Source organism: Petromyzon marinus, chromosome 2, assembly GCF_048934315.1.
Source record: "Petromyzon marinus isolate PM22_M1 ecotype Great Lakes invasive population chromosome 2, UKy_Petmar_22M1.pri1.0, whole genome shotgun sequence".
In the NCBI taxonomy this organism is placed as follows: Eukaryota; Metazoa; Chordata; class Hyperoartia; order Petromyzontiformes; family Petromyzontidae; genus Petromyzon; species Petromyzon marinus.
Window position 1 is genome coordinate 21,038,406 of NC_133668.1, and position 22,210 is coordinate 21,060,615.

A 22,210-nucleotide genomic window follows, 5' to 3' on the forward strand; every position below is an offset into this window, starting at 1 on the left:
ACCGGATCCCCGTCTCCCCTCCCCCAGACCCCCCCCCCACCCGCGGAGCCCCCGCCCCGCGACCCGCCCCCACACCCCCCCCGCCCCGCGACCCGCCCCCCCCCGCCCCGCGACCCGCCCCCACACCCCCCCCGCCCCGCGACCCGCCCCCACACCCCCCCCGCCCCGCGACCCGCCCCCACACCCCCCCCCGCGACCCGCCCCCCCCCGCCCCGCGACCCGCCCCCACACCCCCCCCCCGACCCGCCCCCACACCCCCCCCGACCCGCGCCCCCACACCCCCCCCGACCCGCCCCCACACCCCCCCCGACCCGCGCCCCCACACCCCCCCCCCGACCCGCCCCGAACCCCGCCCCCCCTGCCCCCGGACCCAATCGCCGAGCGCGGAGTCGCCACGGGCGCTCTAGGAAATGCAATTGCGGCCCGGGGGGAGGGGCGGGGACGCTTTGCCGTGGTGATGTCATCGCATCCGGGCCTTTGTCGTAGGAGGAGCGGGCTTTGTGCGGCGGGGTGTGGGTTGAGAGTGGGCATGAGAGAAAAAAACTACGTGAGAACGAGTGAGAATATGTGCCTCTATCGGAGGTAATCCGGCGAGCTATTTAAAGCTCTTATATTTCCAGTTGGTCACAGATGATGTGTCGTTAGAATTCACTCGAACTAAGCAAACCCCATTTGCCGTGACGATTAGCGTTGTGAAAAATTCGCGTCGTGACGAGCTCCGTAGGATCGCGATGATTCGTCCACGTGCGACGTTTGGTTTCGGGTTGCACCCCACCCCTCCCCCACCAACCCCCCCCCACTACAACCCTCCCCCCAACCCCCCCCAACCCCCCCCCTCCACTACAACCCTCCACCACAACCCTCCCCCCAACCCCTCCCCCCCAACCCCCCCCCTCCACTACAACCCTCCCCCCAACCCCCCCCTCCACTACAACCCTCCACCACAACCCTCCCCCCCCAACCCCCCCTCCACTACAACCCCCCCTCAACCCCCCCTCCACCACAACCCTCCACCCAACCCCTCCCCCCCACCAAAACCCTCCCCCCCAACCCCCCCTCCACCAAAACCCTCCCCCTAACCCCCCCAACCCCCCTCCACCACAACCCTCCCCCCAACCCCTCCCCCCCCATCACAACCCTCCCCCCAACCCCCCCCCAACCCCCCCTCCACCAAAACCCTCCCCCCAACCCCTCCCCAACCCCCCTCCACCAAAACCCTCCCCCCAACCCCCCCTCCACCAAAACCTTCCCCCCAACCCCTCCCCAACCCCCCCCTCCACCAAAACCCTCCCCCCAACCCCTCCCCAACCCCCCCTCCACCAAAACCCTCCCCCCAACCCCCCCTCCACCAAAACCTTCCCCCCAACCCCTCCCCAACCCCCCCCTCCACCAAAACCCTCCCCCCAACCCCCCCCCCCACCACAACCCTCCCCCCAACCACCTTTGTCCCCGAACCCCCCTCCCCTCCTCTTCAGCCCCCTCCAACTCCCCCGCATCCGGCACCGATTGGCGCGCGAATGAGGTGGACACGTGACCGTAATTCCCGCTCGCGGTTGGACGCCGGTTTGTCGGAGATAAGCACGTCATAATGAGCGACAATCCATCGGGTGACGCGATTGGTCAAAAGGGTTGCACGCGGACCATAGGATTCGTGTCTCTGATTGGTCCAAAGTTTCCTTTGTGGCATCACGAACTCCGGTCGTGTGAGTTTAACACATAAGCTTTCGCGTTCAATATTATTCATAATGGGACCTTTTTGCCAGTATAAAAGTATGAAAAAATAGGTTTTACCCTTTAAGGGCCGTCCAAAAATGACGTCACGCACCTAGGGGGGGAGGGGGGGGGATCAGACATTTGTGACGATGTGTGACGAGGGGAGGGGTTGAGAAATGTGACGTCACATCAAAATGCGCAACTTTAAATAAATATAGACAACACGTTCTACTTAATTAAATAGATTTTTTATTAAATGTTTTCTCCTACAACATCAGAGTGCAGCGCCACATTAAATACGCACTACAATGACAATAGTTTAAAGCGATTTGAAGCATGTTTTATTTTTTTGGGGGGGGGGGGAGGGGGGGGGCAGAGCTTTGTGACGTCATATTTGAGATCACGACGTTTCGATCGCCACACAAGCAATCGTCCCGAGGACGAGCAATCGTCCCGAGGACGATTGCTCGTGTGATTTGTGAGGCGATCGAAACGTCGTGATCTATTATATTTTTTCTACCTACGTGACTTTACCGAAAGAACCAAAGAGTATGGATTCCCGCAGTCACGAAAGCTTCAAATCAAGAATAAAACAGTTGTCAAGATGTTCAAACCAAATAGAAACATTTTGCAAGGAATCACGTCTGCATTAACTACACGTACTTTTGGTGAACATGCGAACAATCATGCTCTGATAATATATTTACTTGTCTTTGAAACTGATTGGGCTACGCCAGAGACAGCAGTCCTCTTTAGAGCCTAGTCTCACCAGTGTCAGGCCAGAGAACGCCACAAGGTGAACAGTAAACGTGTTCATGTTCACCAACAAGTACGTGTGGTTAATGCAGACGTGATTCCTTGCGAAATGTTTATATCCGGTGTTTGAACATCTTAACACCTGTTTTATTCTCAAAAAGGGTAAAACCTATTGTTGTTTTCATATTCATAATCAAGGATTGTTTGGGGTTGGCGTAAATGTAATGTTGTCGTTAACCCACCAAGGCCAATTAGTAAGGGTTATCACCTAAACAAAACGTGCCATTATTTAGTTACTACTTCAGCACCCCGTTGTGTTGGAGAGTAAACCCACAACATTTACAATTTACTGTCATGGAATAGCATCATCGTCACGATCCATGGGCAAATAACCCGTAGGTGTCCACTTCACATTTCGTAGTTTGTTTCCACTTTGCTCTGTCTTGTGCCATGTGAATATGCGGTATTCTAATTACTGTATTTAGGTCTTGAAGTGTGAGTTTTAATTACTGCATCGATTTCACAACCATAATCTAGTTATTAATGCGTCCCTAAAACATATCTGTAAGCTACGTTGGTAAGTTGCTCTGGGAAGTAAACCTGGGATATCCGATTACGCGAGTAATGGATGACTGCGCTATCGCTCATCGGTTTAGTTCGAATTATCAGATAACACGAAAATAGTTTGTAAAATGTATCTCACCTCGCTTGCCATGGGTGCCATTGGACGGGGGGTGATGAGCGAGGCTTGTGAGACGCCACGAGTATCGTCGGCCGCATTCTGGTGGGCGTGGGTTTAAAGGGGTTTCCCAACTTCTGGAGGCAGAACGTCTGAATAAATGACCGCAAACATTATTTGATTACAACTTTTAATCGACTAATTGTCCCATCTCTATGTGTATTTGGTTCATGGCAGATCATGACTGGTGAAAATTATGACCAGAATGCATTAGATTTTGATTTAAAGCTTTCGTGACTGCAGGGATTCATGTTCTTGGTTCTTTCGGTAAAGTCACGTAGAACGGAAACAATAAAATAATAACAATATAAAACAATAAAATTCTCACGACGCTTCGACTGCAACACAAGCAAGCATCATCAGGTGTGAAAACCACAGCAAGAAAATTTGAAAAAAATATATTGCTGTGGTTTTAACACCTGATGATGATTGCTTGTGTTGCAGTCGAAACGTCGTGAGAATTTATTGTTTTATATTTTTATTATTTTATTGTTTCCCTTCTACGTGACTTTACCAAAAGAACCAAGACCAGAATGCATTATTTCCAGACCACCCCATCTGACAGTGCAGGAGATCGAATTCACAGTTTCAACAATCAGAACTGATCGGAATTAAAATAATAATTTATTGAAGTCACGATCCATATTGCAAGACTATACGTTTTAAGATCAGCATCTGCAAATCGTAGGCAGGAGCATCCAATCACACCAAACGTGTAAAATAAGCATCAAAACCTTTGCATTATGCAGAAACTACATTGGAAAAAAGTAAAAACTAGAAGAGCATTAAACAGTCAATATAGATTTGCAAAGAGTAAGTTACGTTATCCTAACATGTACAACACTGTACTGTAACTCCAAATTCGTAAAATGTCATAAGTGCATGGATAGGTACGTATTCGTCTAATGTTTACCGTCTGATTTATTGTTTTTTTACCCTTAATTAAATATTTACGTTCAGTAAATACGTTGTATGCAGTGCAGTACATACTATACTTACTGTCGACTGCGCCATGCATTCACCATCCGGGCGGTGTCGCTGCAATCCGCACAGCGTTTACTGCCTTCTTGGATTGGTTGGAAAAAAATGCACTATAATACGTTTCAAAAACTTGCTTTTCCCTCCAGCCATACGAAAGAAGAGACCGTATTGGTCTATATTCCACGTTTTAAAAACAGTCCTATCAAAGACCCACGACCGAGACGACACACGGAAAGAGGAACACACTGATTAGTTTTAAGACAATGTTGACTGTTGAGAAAAGTACAAATAAGCATGTTAGGGGCGACGTGTTAGACCTTGGGGTGTAGGGCAATGGCAAAGTGAAGGGCGCCCTCTGCTGCCCAGTGGCTGTAACGTGCACACACAGGTGATGCTCCAGAGATGGAGAGGGCCTTCCCAATCTCCCGAGCCCACCGAAAGGGCAGAGCTTCTTATCAAGACTGGAATATCCATTGGTGGGCATCAGTGTGAGCTATCCCATATACAAGAACAACAATAATAAAACGAATTTGGATCCCTTTGTCAATTATGGCTATTGGGGTTAATCATACATACATTGATCATACATACTTCTCCAATTATCAATTCAGATTGGTGAATTATGTAAGGGGGTAGGAGGGGCAGAAATAGTCCAGATGTTAAATCGAATCACAACCGCAAATTGGCAATTCAGAACATTTCTAGAAAGTCAAATCGTTGCATGCCTGATATTATTCTTGCACATTGACCCTATTATGCCACTACTGTTACCGGCGGCGGGTCGGGTAAACGTGTGCGGTTATACACGTGGACAAGTGGGCTTAGCACCCGAGTCCAGTCAGCTCGATAAGACTGCCTTGAGAATCTGACCCGAACGCAGTTGATCGGTCCACGATCCAAGCCGTCTCGCTTCCCAGTGGCCATGGAAATGTTGCAGTTAGAGGACGTCTTCAGGCCAACAGGACACTTGGATTTTACGTTCAAGTCGAAAACCCCAAAAGTGACTTCCTACTCAAATGAGCACTGACCTGGTGCTCAATTCTTCTTGATAGCCCGGAGGCTAGTGATTGAAATTACACATTCGTATGGCGGCGGTGAGTTTATCAATAGGACAACCACCGTTAACCTCCCCGCGAAGTGGTACTACAACCCCCACAAACAATGTGTCAAAATAAACCAAGTGCATATTACAGTGTAAACGTGGGCTTTCGTGCCTCCACCACAGTTATGTACAGTATTTCACACAAGCACACAAAGGGGCTTGTTCCTTTATATATACAGTATATATGTAAATAAAGACCTTAATCTGTATATATGTCTCAAAACTTCTAGGGTACTTCCCGACAAGTTAGAAAGCTGAAATTTGGTATTTAGATTTTAGGACACAAACAACAGGAACAATCTTGAGATTTTTCGCCCCTAAATCTCGATTTTAAGTGCCCCATAAACATGTTTGTGCGTGTAATTCTGATTGTTTCGTTTGATAGAGCGTTAAACAGCGAATGAAATTAAAGCGAGAACCATTGTTTTAGCTTTTCTTGTTTTTTTAATATATTTCCGATTAAAGTGGGTTTAAACGAAAACAGTACACATTTTATGACGTTCAAATCTGAATATTTCGGAAACGGTAAAAGATAGGAGCTTCCTCTCAGAGTATTACGTTCAGTTTGTTTTATTCTTTCTAATAGACAATGGAATCTTTAAATTGAGCGGGTTTCGATGGGTACGTCTTTAAATATAAGTGGAATTAAGTCGTCAACAATTTAATTTTTGGAGTCGTTAGTGTCTGATCGTAGACCGTAGATAAGTGTACGATTCATATTTATATTTTTAAAAATGTGCAGGAGCCTATTTAAAACATCTTAAAAGTTTAATACAGCTCTCACTATATGGTACATTTATGCAATGCAATATATACAATACTCTGTCAGATTTATTTAGTGGAATGTTACTTAAACATGAACTACTTTTTGTATTTCAACATTTTTTTTATACAAATCTTTATTGACTGATATTTGGCGATAACTAATTAAACTTTGAAAATGTCTGGCGAAGACGGGCTTTATGAATTCGTATAAAAATGCTTGAATTGCTGCTCGCCTTGCTGAAGCTCTAAGCTTCAATGCCTCTGGCATTTCCAATAGCAGTACAGTATATGCACACTTAAGATCATATGATGGAGGGAATGATAATGGATTCGAAGCAAGTGTCTGTATACAGCATGATGTGTATTGTCAATACTGAATAATCATCTTAAGTGACTACACCAGATGATTTTAAAAGAAGTTATGAGCATGTCAGGTTCACTGAGATTATTTACCCCCACAATCATTTGATACGCAGTGATACTGATACATACACTGCACCAACATTGATCGACGAGTGCATCAGATAGCCTCGGACCACCAGGCATTAATATTAATGTAATGCCAGGAGTGCTGGACTCACGATTCTATGCCACTAGACATGTGTTTCTGCTATCGCACGGTTTGTTTCCTCCTTTCCGCTGCAGTTCACATTTTACTCACTCTGTCGGCGGTGCTAATCGACTACTTTGATAATGTGTCCACGTTTATTTACGTAGAACTGATGCCACTACTACTATTGAGGACACCGCTGATCGCACCACGAACACGGGCAGCTGCCATTGTTTCCAGGGAATAAGACTTCACGTCTCAAGAATGTAACCTTGCTCTGCAAACATGCTCACTTGAATGCTCACATGTATGCTCATACATCGTAGCAGATACAATATGCGCAGACAGCCAAATTAGTCACTTTGTGGCAGCTCGGACCTTTATGCTCGTCAATATGCAGTTCACACACAATCTGGTGACAGGTGCTGGAGGAACTGTTATAATATACTCGGAGCTGCATGGAGTGCAGCTCTTATTTACATTGGCCTATATTACTGCTCTCCCAAGCAATGCAAACATGCACTCTGTTACGTGCTGGTTTGAAGTCGTGTGACAGTGAAATGCACTCATGAAACGTTTGGGAGATTTACATTATTTACACGATAAAAAGGACATTTCCATTTGGAAAGGGGACAAGAGTTGCATCACCTTGTGTCAGGGAACTTCCTCAGAAAATGCCATCACAACGACTTCTTCGCGACCAGTAGTTAAACCATATTTATAGCTGTCTCATCTGAAAACATTTTCGAGGCTTTTTTATGGCTTGTTATGCCACTTCATTGGAATTACTCTCCTTATAAATGATGATTTTCAGTGTGATCACATTTGTCCACTAGATGGCAGTGACCTATCACAAGATGGAAATCGTGAAAGTAAATTAAACATGTTTCTAAACGTAATCAAAATCACGAACAAAAAATGTACAGTGAAACCACAAATACATTGTGGCAATTGTTTATTTTGTTATTATTTAGAATCTTAATGGTTAGAAATGTTAGTGGTTATGTCAAACTGTTCACATGGATCTTTGATTGCAGGTTAACTATTGTATAACGTGTAGCTATAATGTAATGTATTGCTGCATGTGATGGCACAGGTCATTATTACTGCATGTGATGGATGAGATGGGTTGTGGATCAATAAGTACAAGTTGCTTTTCTTAAGCGATTAAGAGGCGCGGTCAGTGTTACAAAACCCCTACTCACCACGATCCAAATATGAGGCAGACTCATTCTGCATTCTGACGAGTGTTTATATTTAAACGAGTTGCAAACTAATTGTCTTTCAGAACGTAGGGCTGAATTCGGAATCAGTAAGCAGAAACTAGGCAACCCAGACTGAAGCGGTAAAAACGTAAATTTCTGAGGATCGATACAGATAGAAGAAGAGGGTGCATATATAACGTGTCAAGGAAACAGTCTGTTTACATACCATGACAAATCCCCAACCACGAACGTCTATGTATTTTTACTCTCCAATAATAAAGGCCTGAAACAGACTACTCCTCTCTCCACTCGCTCCCAATCCAATCCCAGATAAACTTCAAGGTCATACCGTTTGAAGATCCTATATGAACTCACTGTAACCTACATACCCCCTGTTGTATCATGCACAACAACTCTATGTGCACCCTCAGCTCTGTTGAATATCACTTAAAACATTCACTTAGTGGAAGGTCACTCGTTCTCATCTGCTGCCCCCCTGGGCCTGGAACTCCTTTTCACCCACCCTCTCTGCTGTAGACTCCCTTACCCCTGTTCAAGGGCAGCCTCAACATCTTTGGCTCTTTATCTTTTATAAAATAAATCATTCGACATTTCCCCCGTGATGCCCATTTCACCCTGTTTTGTACGGTATCTTCAGATGGAGGTATATACAGACATTCTGTAAAGAAACATTGTATACATACATTTGAGTGTTTCTTTTCCTGACCAAATAAGTTTTCAACTTGTGGTTGGCTCACCTGGGATGCACAGTCAAGGTATTGATCTTCAATAATGGAGCTCTTAATTTTCTTGTGTTGCGTCTTCCTTACGTTTTTGAATTCGTTATGACCCAGGTTACTGTTTGCAACTTAAATAATGCGTGGCTATATTGGTTATTTATTTAAATAAATGTAAACATTAAAATATTGGAATGTGTGCCATTTCCATGCACAGCTAAAGCAAGCAATGTATGTAATAAGATTATTGTAATGCTTTTAAAAAGCCACGAACCTCAAACTATTTGTAAACACAATTCCAAAAATCTGTTTTAAATCATGCTTTGCAAATTTTCATGGTCATTTGCGAAAAATGACAAACAAAAGCTTGCTCTTGATGGAAAATGTTAGTGATGTAAAAGCTGTTTGTATGGTTTAATTAACATTGTACACAATTAACTTAATTAAACTTTTGTGCAGCCAATGTATAAAAAAAACACATTGTTGTATTACATTGCAAATTAATATATATATCAAGGTTGATGACACGATGTGTGTTCATGCCTTTTCTATATTGAGTATTGATAATACTTGACGTTGAAAGAAAAACATTCACCAAAGTTGAAATGGGCACCGCATTTATATATATCAATTTTGCAAAATGACGTTATCGTGCAATTATCGGCATGGTAATTATCAGGAAAAAGCAGACTGGGAGCAACCACAACCCATTACATTACTTCAGTTTTGCAAATGTAACTCTTATGCGGTCCATAAGCTGCACGAAGGTATATCTCGCACGAATGGAACAAAGCACATTCAGATGTTGGAATCTAGGCATGGTAAACTAAAGCCGATACATATTGTTGCGTTTCAATACCGACTCGAAAAAAAACTCGTCTTCACGTTCAGGTGCTCGCTCTGTAAACTCGCTCAGCCGGAGTGATATCATTTGAAATCTCCCACCTACCTACAGCTTTTGTTACCGCGCTGGAAAAAAAAATAAAACTATTGTGCGAGAAGACATCCGTGCTGTCGAATGTGCCTACACAGCAGGTACTCCTGCGCTGTGCTCGCTCAAGAGCTAGCCGCTGTCAGTGGCACTGCCAGTGGATGGTTTCTAATGAATTTAATTCGCAATCGCACCACCTTATTATGCGTGCATTCTTTTTTTGAACATCACTTTTGTCAAGCCCCTGCTCGATGAGCAATTCCCCATGCCGTATGGGTCGTGGGATTATTTCGATCATACTTCACCACGCTGGTCAGTGTGGTTTAGTGAAGGCAAGAATAACATTTTGTGGGAGCATAGAATATACTATACACGGTGCAACGATGGATTTCGATGCACCACCCTCTGCTGTCTACTGCAGCAGCCTACAATTAACTGACTTGCCTCTCCAGGATCAAAGCTGCCGAGCTTCTGAGATTTGACGAGATCTTGGTGTATTCTAGCAATTTAGCCAGGGGCGTGTTGTTTAATTTTGGTGCAATGTTATGACATGTAATTTACATGAACTGTATTGCTTGTCTTTGTGCTTTACGCCGTTTGGCGTCCTCTGGTCTAACACCGTTTTGAGACTAGGCTCAAAGGAAAGCTGTCTCTGGTGTGGACCAATCAGTTTCAAAGACAATGCATATACTATCAGTGTGTTTTTTGTTTGCATTTTAACCACAAGTATTGTGATTAATGCAGGCATGATTCCTTGTAAAAGGTTTCAGTTTGGTGTTTTAACATCTTAACACAGCTGTTTTGTTGCCAGAAAAAAAGGGGAAAACCTATTCTCATATACTGTATTGTCACGAGTACGGTATGATAAATGTACACAGTTGCTTTTAAATTGCACGTCAAATGTTTGCACCTGGCTATTAACCTTTCATGCACATTACTGCCTTATTATTACTATACCATATATACAATTGTTGTAATCTTTTCTTAATTTTGGCCTCTGTCGTTTATACCTGACTTGTACTTTCAGTTTAATTATTTACTTATACATATATTCATTTTAATAATCTGTTCTGTTTTGATGTGAAGCTTCGATGTTATACCCTTTATTGTTAGACAAGCAATCGTCCTTTTAGTAATTTTGAAATGTATTATTGGTGATCCGTATTTACTGAGGTCTCCCTTGAAACGTAACTTTAGTCTCAATGGCTTCTCAGATGGTTATTAAGAAATGATATTATGAATATATGCGGTATTTATTAATGAGCATTATTATTGCCTTACTACAGCATTGCCAAATGTGTCTTCAATCTTACAAATAATGCGTGATTGATACCGCTTATATTAGTGTAGGAACCTGCAAATTGTATTTCAGCGGTGAATACTCGCAGTGCAACCACACCAACCATCACTTCGCTTCCGCCTTTTGTGGAAGACTTTCAGACCCCCACCGCTCTGATATTGAATCTCGTGCAATAGTCCCGAGACTTGACCCCATGATCCCGTACCTCGTCCAGCCCGAGAGCTCAGAGCGGGACAGGTGGCAACTGGCTGCTGCTGCTGCTGCTGCTGCCTGAGTGCTGACTGGGGAAAGTGAATGGACATGGATGAATATCGGTAGAAGCAAATTAATTATGCGTGTGTGTTATCTTAAATACGAAATATGTTTTTTCTATTACTAACTCACCGAAACTTTACCCTCACGTTATAAACAGACATATGTAATTACACATTGCAGCATATTCAACAACATAATCGTCATTCATGGGCACTAATTGGTGATAAATAAAATGTTTGACTCGGGTGTCCATCCACGTTGAACCAGCTGTCTTGCGTTGCGATTCAGGTTGCAGGGCTTGTTAAAAAGAGCAAAATATCGAACTCTCAGTCGCTTTCTTCAGCAGCAAGAACCTAAACATCTACGCCGTTAGTTGTACGCATTGACAAATGTGTATTTTGCCTCCTCCGTATGCGCCTCAGAATTTCAGCCGAATTCTGGCTTCATCAGCAATGACACACATTTTCTATTTTCTTAACTCCCACCCGTATCGGAGCTCTCAATGCCCACGCACATCAGCCTTAGCCTACATCCTGTACACAAACACGCACACAATCACTCAAAAGGTGACCCCCACCCCCTCACACCCTGCCCCTTGCACCCTCAACACTGACTTGCACCTATTTCAGACGCAGGGGACAATCTGGCGTTACCGCACCCATCCATCGACCCACCCACCCCGTCCCAATGATGATCGACTATATAAACCGCTTGTGCCACAGGACAGGAGTAGTGCAGGCGAGTGGCTGACAGCAAATAAGCTGTCTGTGTCCAGGACTTGGCAAGAGCCTCAGACGAGGTAAGCCGTCGCCGGTGCTACTAAATGCATTAATGTCTGTGCGCATTATTTGCCTTGCTAAGTTAGTTTAATGCAATTCCTCATTTTCTAAATTGGACTGAAATGTATCCTAAAGTTCTTGCTGCCCGACTCGAACAGAGCCTGCATTTAAAAAGTTTATCTTATTTAATTTGATACACCTTGGTTATTTCTTCGTATAACATATTAGTTTACATAGCGAGCAATTGGGGGTTACCCTATTGCGCACTTGAGCAGCGAGATATATATTTCCACTTGGGTTCAGTTTTTAACCTCCATAGCTGTAAGATTTCGATTGTATTACTTTCGCTGTGTGCACCAGGGTCGCGTTAATATGAGATACTAACCGCTGTGCTGCTTTTGATAGACATCTCTAAAATAAATGCAGAAATTTGTACTTTTTTAATTAAACCCCACTGTGCTATGAATATATCCACGCAGAAAATAAATATCCTTGGTATGCATTTTACTTTGTGTAAAGATTGTATGACTTCACACCACACACACAGACACATTTTTCAGTTACATCAATTGCAAATAAACAAATTATAATCTGTTATGCACAACCACTTACAAACATTTACAATTATATATACTGTAATTTTGCCAGGATAAATATACAACAATATTATGTAAAAGTATATAACATTTAACACATTCATTGGAATGCCTATTCTAAAAGGTCGAACACATTTTAACCTTGATGTTCACCGCTCACGGGTATTGTGTTAAGACGTGATAACAGCATATCCACTCGTTTATTTTAGATTAATGCATATTAATTAGCCACTAGGGTGTGAAACAGTCTGTTTTCCCACCGTAGACACATGCACTGTCATTATAGCATTCATGATATATCACTTGTGCAGATAGGAATATTTAACTTTTTGCACAATATGTACGTTAACAATGTTAGCATTATGGATATATAGTGGAACATTTATATTTTAATTAGAGACTGTAAAGCCATTTAAAACTACCTATTTTGTTTAAACGAGCGCATCCAAAACCAAATTTCTCAATAGACAATTTTATTTTAGTCTTGGATTAGACGGATATATTTCCACAAAAAAGTAAAAACATTAAAGGCACTGACCTGAACCATCATCTATTTGGGGTTATTAAAATTTGTACCAATTTGTGGTAAGACAGTCAGGTATCGTAACGAACGTACCTCCTTCCAGCAGTTGTTTCTTCGTGTAAAGAATCACTTTCTTATTTATTAATAAGAAAGATTACTAGAGGTCTCTAAAATATTCGCATTCAAATACCACACACGATATTTTTTAAAAAAATATTGTGATTAAAAATTAACTGTGGCCAAATGAAATGTAATTATCCAATTTATATTCTGTAAGCGTTCAGATGGAGATACCTATTGTAGCTTATGTAATGGACTGTATAGAAGTCAAATACTGTCCCATGTGAGTACAAGTGCTTTAAATCAAAATGTCAGGAAGCTTTATTTGTTATACACCAAATTGACATCTGTATCGCTCAGGACACAAACCATATTCTCAAACTTTTGTTTTTACAATTTATCCACTGCACGTACAGTTATTGGAGGTATTATAAAATACGTATATGTTAAGCCAATAAATAATTACTACTCCTTAACCAAAGTATATCAAAATAAAAACTAACCCTGGAAGACCATATTTGACGGATCCGAACGATCGAGTTTTTCTGGGCAGAAAGTAGTAAACGCTTTACCCTGAACATTACGGATCCTGCATTCTTCCGGTTATCTGATTACAGCTTTAAAAAAAAACAATATCCACCAACGCAGTGACTCAATTTACTGAAAACAATTGAGACAAGTGCTGCGAGGTTCGAGCTGTTTAACGGATTCAATCATGGATGGAAATGGCGTCCTCTTGTCTAACACCATTTGAGACTAGGCTCAAAAGAAAGCTGTCTCTGGTGTGGACCAATCAGTTCAAAATACAATGCATATATTATCAGAGTATGTTTTTGTGTTTACATTCTGACCATTAAGTATTGTGGCTAATGTAGACATGATTCCTTGTAAAAGGTTTCAGTTTTGTGTTTTAACATCTTAACACCTGTTTTGTTGCCAGAAAAAAAGAGGAAAACCTATTCTCACATATTAAAGATAACGAGCTTTATTTATAACAAGGTAAGCACTTGCTCAGACTAATAGTTACTTTTTAAGGGAGACCGTAGGTTAAAACAAATACAGCACAAAGGAAGCACAAGTGCAATACATTATAGCAATGCGGTAAACAAATGTATGTTGAACTTCTTTCGCACAGTGCTAAGCAGAGGTAATGAAACTTCACAATACACTTAACAAATATATATTAACGGACGGTGTATGCGGATAAATTATATGTATATCGATTTTTATCCCTGAATTCTGCTTTTCACTTTATACTGTAGGTATGTCAGACTGCAGGTGAAACGTATTTATTTTTAATATGAAAGAGAATGGGAAATACGTATACAAAAGCTGCTTAAACGCCGCTTCTGTTGTTGAACCTCACAGAAAGGGGGCACTTGTGTTGCCTATCAGTGGTTCTGAAAGTGTGGGCCCTGGACCACCAGTAGTGCGCAATGGACCTCCAGGTGGTCCACGGGCTTTCATGCAAATGCAGGTTGATCAGGAAATAATGACAATAACCTTCTGTTTCGGACATGAATTAATATTTTGCTCATGATAATTAATAAAAAAATGAAGTTAGGCAAAATACAATAATTAAACTACCCTAACCCTCAGATCTAAATGCCACCCCTAAAAAAAGTATAGCTGCGTAAAAAAAACCTTTTTTACGTTCCGGTAATATTAATATTTTTGTATAACTGGTAATTAGAGAGAGAAGTGAATGCGTTTTTTCACCAGGGTTGGGGGCGACGGGGGGGAGCTGGGTGGTCCACAGAAATGTTGCATTGGCTCAGTGGTCCTGGGGCCAAAACAACGGTTAAGAAACTTTGCTCTCGACCAGGGGTAGGCAGCCAAAATAACAAGAACAATTTTTCGTTCGAATTCGGCACGAAAAAAAAATCTATATTTAAAGAGCCGCAATGTACATGGTGAATACGAGGTGGTGGTCCTTAATAAATAACGTCACGAAAATAGCCGCATGCGGCTCCAGAGCCGCAGGTTGTTGACCCCTGGTCTACACTCACCACGGGTTAAGTTTGCATTGATATTTTCACCAATACAATTGTATTGGTGCTTATAATTTGATTGAGAGAAGCAACAACTTCACTCTTGAGCCTTATCAGTCCACAGCTATAGCCACAATGAACAGCCAAGGCTTACACATGAAATAAAATCGATGTTGGCAGAGGCATTGCATAGTGCTTGTGTAGTGTAACACAAGTCGGAGACGAGGTAGTTGCAGGAGGCACCTTCTTTATTGTAACACTCTTTAGGTTCACGCACAGGCTCGCCTCCTAAATTCTCGTTGGCGTACGGCCCAGCCTAGACATAACCCTAACCGCGTTACACCGACGGCGTCGACCGACACAGCCAACAACTGTCTGGCCACGCAATTATCGAGTGAAGGCGGAAGCGACGAAGGCAGCGTAGACGACAGCGACGGCGAGATGAGTCCACTCCCACAGCCGGCAGCCCCGAGCTCTCGCTCTCCGCTTCTTTTATTCTACTCGGCGTGGCCTGGTTCTGCCCTGGCCACGCCGCCCTTCTCGAACCCACGAGCGGGTTCCAGAGGCTTCCCGATGAGGTCTTCTGTGACCCTTGCCCCAGTTCCTCCGCTCTGCCGACACACCCGTGTATATGCTCAACGGCGTGTGCGCTGTCCACCGCAGTTGCCGCTGCTGAACAGCAGTCGTCGCTGTGTCACTACACTTGTATTGTTTGTCATTGGATTAACACAATTTGAGATGCAGCAAGTTTTTTCATGTAATGTGGATAAGTATAATTATTATGGTTAACATTTACACAAAATAGAGGTGGAGTGGTGATGCAGTAATTATCACACTGCGAGATGAACCTTGTGACCTGAGTTCAATTCCTGGCCACGGCTATCATCAGTGGTGAGCGGTATCTAGAAAATATTGATATTCAAGCTGAAGCGGCTTGTGCAGGAAAATCAGTTAAACTGCTACAGTATTTAGATGAATGTGGTATTTATTATGTTACTTCACTGAAGCAACACAATTTGACTTTCAGATTGGCATTTTTTTCTATAAGCTATACCTGGACACCTTAAATATGTGCAATTATGTGCATACCTTGATGTTAAATACACGTATTTGATATACAACACAGTAATTCATCAAAATGAACACTTTATTAAATGCTCGTCCACCAAACTAAAGAAGGCCAATAAGCCAATAAACATTCTTCCTTTCCTCTCAATGATGGGCAAATATTAGTATTGACGACATTTTTAGTTTAATAGACTGTAATTTAAGTCTGCAGTCTGGTTATTACACAACATGTACCTCAATGCCATAAGTGCTCCATAGCAATGCGATGTTGATACAGACACCGTGAATACTACCAATGTAATTTCCCAGTCGTTAATTTCGTCTGCAGCCTCAGCAGCTGCATTGTATTTAATGGCAATCCTAGACATTTGCAGTAGGGATGGAATAACTTCATGCTGTAGATGAATGGTGCTGAATGCTTTAAAAAAATGTTACCCTTCATACGTAGTTCTGTGACATCATGTCCCAGGGATCATTCTCTAACACGGCATGGTCCACTGCTCGCAACACAAGTTTGAAATGGGAATTTCCTCATATCGTGATGTTGAAAGCACAATTGGAAAATATTTGAGCAAATAAAACAAACAAGTCATGCAGCCATACTATATTGAAAGTGTTTTATTGTTCAAATGAGCATTGAATTAGCACTCATCTCATGTTTACAGGGCTGAGCCAGTGGTGAAAATTCCCAAATTGGGTACCACGGTGGCGAGATGTTAACTACCTCGCCTGGTATAAAGGACGTAGTGGGTTTGATCCTGACCATGACACCTGTATATTTGGAGCTTGTACATTCTCCCCGTGGTTGCATAGATTTTTGTCCGGGTCCTCCGGTTTCCCCCTCCTCATTTATAAACATGCGTTTAAGATTATTTGACTGATATAAATTACCACATGATGATAAACAACTTCGTTGAGCTATCATTTGTGGCCAGGTGCCTTCTGAAAAGAGCTATATACCTCAGTGGACCTTACCTGGAAAAATAAAAATAACAGTAAAAGTAATCTTTCCACAGTACAACCACTGTCGAGTTCCCCACAGAGTGGTACTGATATCGAGACTGAAATGATATGATCTTAGAACCATTGGATTGTGAGCCGCATGCAGGCTCACAATCCAGAGTGATATGCGAATTAAGATGTCTAATCAGCCTATCCTCTATACTCTGTGGTTCTTTCAGTAAAGTCACGTACGTATAAAAATAATCAATAGATGTGCCCGAGATGAAAAAGTCGGTGAATCTGTTGGCGAGCTTTAAGTCAAAACGATTAACTTGTTCTTTCCTGCCAATACAAAAAACTCAAGGTTGTATGTCACAATCATTATCCGTTCAATAGCGTATATAAAAAAATACACATCTAGCAATGGCCTTCAATAAAAAATGTATTCACTATGAGTCACAATGACTACAATACTTAGAATGACCTTTCCAAACATTATTATTGAGTGCTAGACAAACCTTATCCATTTTCCGTGCCATCTTATTTATGTTAGCGTCATGTGTCGTCGTCCCCTTTCACCATTTTACGTATCAGACTTCTCTGCCTCTGAAATGTAGGGCAGTTAAAATATTTTAATTGAAACGAATGGATTGCTTTGGGGACTCAACGTTCTTACAAGAATAAGCTGTCTGACCATGCAATGTGCCAGCAACATTTTATAATTTAAGTTTGAATATGAATGAGATTATACATGAGTCACTGTATGTTGTGCTCACTATAGTGCAGGGGTCGGAAATGAAAATAACAAGAGGAGCCATTTTTAGAATTCAGTAAAATAGAAAAACCTTCAACATTTCAAGAGGCGTAATGCATGTGGATACAAGACGGTGGTCCTTAATAAACTAGCCTTTTGCCCGTCCAAGAAAGAGTGTATTGCAGTAATCTGAAACTTGCAAGCGAAAAGCAGACCACGATGTGATATTCATTGCATGGATGCGTGTGCAATTTGTAAGGGCGCATGTGACACAGACCTATTTTATTTTAAGGTTATAATCCCTTATTCATCATGACGTCTTTTTTACTCTGATGTCTCAATAGCATTACGGAGATCGCGTGACGTGAGGGTTCTGCCTTTGTAGTGAGGGTTTTAAGTTGACGCAGAGGAGGGGGGAGGAGGCGCCTCGGCCCCCCATGTGGAGTGACGTCAGCCGCAAATTATTATTAATGAGGGGGGTGTCCATTTGGAGGACGTCACCTGCTCATGAATATTAATGAGGGGGCTGGTCGATGTGGAGTGATGCCACAAGCCTTAAGGAGAGACATTCCTGGGTGATTATAGTCGGTATGATGTCACAAAGCAGTCCCTAAAGAGCCATAATGCAGCCCCCGGGGCCAGAGGTTGCCGGCCCCTGCTATGGTGCAAATCTGTTAAACCCACCTCCAAGTTTTTGGACCACAAGCACGTGGCACCACCCTGTCAGCTGTGCTCAGGATATAAACTCATCACTGTATGATCACGAGCCTGCCTGATCTATCACAATCATGTATGCTGAACTTCTTCCGCACCGTACGTAGCCAACCGTGCTAATCAGTTAGCGAAAGGTGCTAACCATGTGATGTACGGGGTGGTCTAGATATCTTGTGACCCTACTTAATTGACCCAACATTTTTATCTTTGCATATTCATGACTGTTTTAAATAAACCTTGTAAATATATTGCGTTGCAGATAATTAAATTGGAGTCACAATAAATCTGAACCAGCCTGTACTGTATAGAATTGCGTACGGGGCACACCCCATCACCGATCACTAACACCTACCCACTCGACCACCACCACCACCACCATCTCCAGCCATGCGCAACTCTCTCTACCTGGGCTGGCTGCTGCTGGCCGCCCTGAGCATCTCTGGCTGTCTGGCGCTGCCCATGATCCGCTCGGGGGCTCCGAGGGAGCGCGAGAGGCTCCACGCGGAGCTGGCGAGAGACGACATGCCCATGCCCGGTGCACTCGTGCACCTGGCGGACGAGACGGAGGAGGCTGGGGAGCGCCACTTCCTGCCCTTGCGACAATCGCTGAGCCTGGCTGCCCAGGATCCTCTGCAGGAGTCTGACAACTCCCCGCAGTTCCGTCTGCTGCGTGACCGCATGCGTGCCTACCTGCAGCAAGGTGATCTTGCTCATCATCATCATCACCACCATCATCATCATCTATAGTACCTGTATGTATGTAGGACTTATTTCGCACAGTGCTAATCGGAGGTGCGGGGGAAGGACAACATAACAAACACATTTTTTTATTCACTTTATTTTGTATTATTCTTTTTATATCTGCGTTACTTTTCCGAAATAACAAAATATAATGAACACAAAAAATGTCTCGGCCTCGCTGTGCGCTGCATTGCACCACTATCCGAGTAGATAACCTCGCATTCAATAAACCTTCAGAGCCAGGGTGAACATCCGACTCCAAACGTATTTAATGAACTGAAAGAGGTAAAACTGATGGAAAAAACACAGCACAAATACAGCATCTGTTAATAGTTGGTAATATCAATACAATTAATGAACACTACAGCATCTTAACATTGTCTTAGATAACATGAACTCAACAATAGATCTTGGATGGATCTAAGGGCACATCGTGTTATCACCATGCTGCAGCCTAAACGTACAGCACTACACATAACAATGAACTGTGGATGATATATTTCGTCATCCTTGCTCTCAAGATCGCATTAAAGTTACATGGGTACAAGTCTGACTCGACTTATTCAATTACAAGTAACATTCACAATAAGGCAAGTGGCAGGCTTCGTTGTTAACTAGGCCTTATATTTATCATAACAATTTAACAGCATAATAAAGGCCTTTACAGCATTATAACGGTCATTCTAACATTATAACAGCATTTCCAGTATTATAAGATCATAAACGAACTTACAGACAATGCTTCTTAAAGTCCCACAATGAACAGATGCACCTGTGTTCACCGAGACGTTATTTGTACCTCCATTTTGTACTCTGTGTAATGGCTGACACCCGCGTGGTTGAGAGGGAATCTTAAATCTAATCTTCCTGTTCATGTGACAAAACTCAACCTCAAAACAGGAAATTCCTGTTTACATACACCCCCACATCTGCCGTGAGGAAAAACAAAAAAACTGTTCTAAAGAAATTAGTTAAAAATTTAGTATAGTGGTGTAGTGTATAATGTATTGTAGCGTATTGTGTAGTAGTGTAGTGTATAGTGTATGCCTGCAGCAAGGTGTCATCAATATTATTACTAACTTTTAACAAGGTTATTATCTTCATCATCATCATCATCTACCCGCAGCAAGGCATCATCATTTACCTCCAGCAAGGATGCCGATGTGAGCATAATCCTTATCAAATTGTGGCTTTATCACCCCCATGATTGTTATTTATCGAGTTAATTATGTTTGTCATTATTGAAATTCACTTGTTCACTGTGATATTGCAATGGGACTTGTAACAAAGAGAACATTGAATCCAGTGTCACGAAACAGTACATGCACGTAATTAATACTCTATCTCGGTTACTGCAGCAACAAGGAACCACATATAATGCTGAGCTTAAATTCCCACTCATGAGATATATGGCAAATACACGAGTTGCACTTTTAAATTCTGTTTAAATTATCTCCGTAAGTACACATGCACCAACCAGCTTATTTTTTATTGCCATGTGTTTTGCTTTACAGGGGCGGCTCAGCTGGTGCCAGTGAGGGTTCCTCCCCGCGACGTGGGTCACAGGCTCACAGACCGGGATTACATCGGCTGGATGGACTTTGGCAAACGCAGTGCTATGGATGAAGAATATTACTCTTGAGATATACAGCTCTAAAATGGCTCAAAACCTATATTAAATACGTGGACAGATCCCAGGGCTGTAATTAAAACTATTATATATAAAACAATGATACTAACTAATAATCATTATTAGTAATCATTATTATAAATTAAACACATTTGGTATTTGCACCGTTCTGAGCACAGGTGCCGTCACGAAGGTAGTACATTTCACGGATGGGTGTAGTCTGCAAGTAGGGGGCGATGTTGCAATGTGTAATCGCAATTGAATAATTGGTGGGTAATTTACCAAATTTGAACCATGGCGCCAGCGCAAAAGGGCCTACTCATTTTGAATTACGTCAGGGGATTTTTTAACATCCACTAGAAACAGACGACAGGTATTTGCATGCTTAATATACCCACATTACTAAACAGGGTGGCCTGCCGGATTCAAACCATGAACCTCTGCAACAAAGCAGCGAACAGGCGAGCGTAGACCCGCATCACCATATTAACTTGACTGTTGCTGTCTTGGAAATCTGAACGTTTTGCTGGCCATGTTTTAGAGGTGCAGGGAAAACAACTAACTTATATGTACAATAAGTGAGCTTCAGTGATCCAAATGACATATATAGAAAGATACAGTGTGTACTGTGTGTTAAGTTGGTGACTAATTTCTAACAGCCCTTGATGTTTGTCCATGTGTTTTTGCATTTATTGCCCAAAAGTACCAATTATAATGTCGATATTCTTCTCGTGCTGCAATTGCAAATGTGTTTCCCTATGTTAATGTACAAAGGCGTTTTGAATATGGCAAACCATCTACATTTCACTAGTAAGACGTAAATGTACATACATGACATTAATGCAACAATAAAGAATCTGTCGCAATTTTGTTGAAAATGTATATTGTTTTATATTGTTTAATCATTACACGAACCTGTTGAATTGAAAGGTGTATTAATGCGAATACGTTAAGACAGATCATGTACCAAACCCGCATGCTAAATTATGTATTATTTTTATTTTGATGTCACCTTTTAGTTACATATGAATTAAACTTTATTCATTTGTACTGGTTAGTGGTGCATTACACGTTTTGCTGCAGATTAAATTATATTTTTAAATGTTATCCAATTATTTGAAATCAATGTCGGTAGTGTCCTTATAACTCTTAATTAAACGATCTACCATTTAACGTATGATTTGCTGGTTTATTCAAATTTACAAAATGTACGGAATTTATTTCATGAGCTGTCTCTCTTTCCAGTCAATCTATGTTGCTGCTAAAATGCACGTGGCGTAGTGCTCTTTTGCGACAGTAGCCCTACGCCAACTTTAGAAATTCTACATTCACATGGCAGGGCCTTCAACATGAACTTACCTATTGCCTGTCGTTGACT

At 42.3% G+C, this 22,210-nt stretch overlaps 1 protein-coding gene across 2 annotated transcripts; it reads left to right on the forward strand.

The window, feature by feature from the left end:
• The first annotated feature begins 11,756 nt into the window (after positions 1-11,756).
• On the forward strand, positions 11,757-22,005 carry CCK (cholecystokinin). 2 transcript variants are annotated; one of them, XM_032959343.2, is made up of 4 exons: positions 11,757-11,833; positions 13,933-13,991; positions 18,847-19,161; positions 20,717-22,005. In XM_032959343.2, exons 3-4 carry the CDS (start codon positions 18,849-18,851, stop codon positions 20,842-20,844), a joined length of 441 nt encoding a protein of 146 aa, XP_032815234.2. In that variant the 5' UTR covers positions 11,757-11,833; positions 13,933-13,991; positions 18,847-18,848; the 3' UTR covers positions 20,845-22,005. The 2 variants fall into 2 exon arrangements, with proteins under 2 accessions (XP_032815234.2, XP_032815223.2); XM_032959332.2 differs by lacking the exon at positions 13,933-13,991.
• Positions 22,006-22,210: the final 205 nt, after the last annotated feature.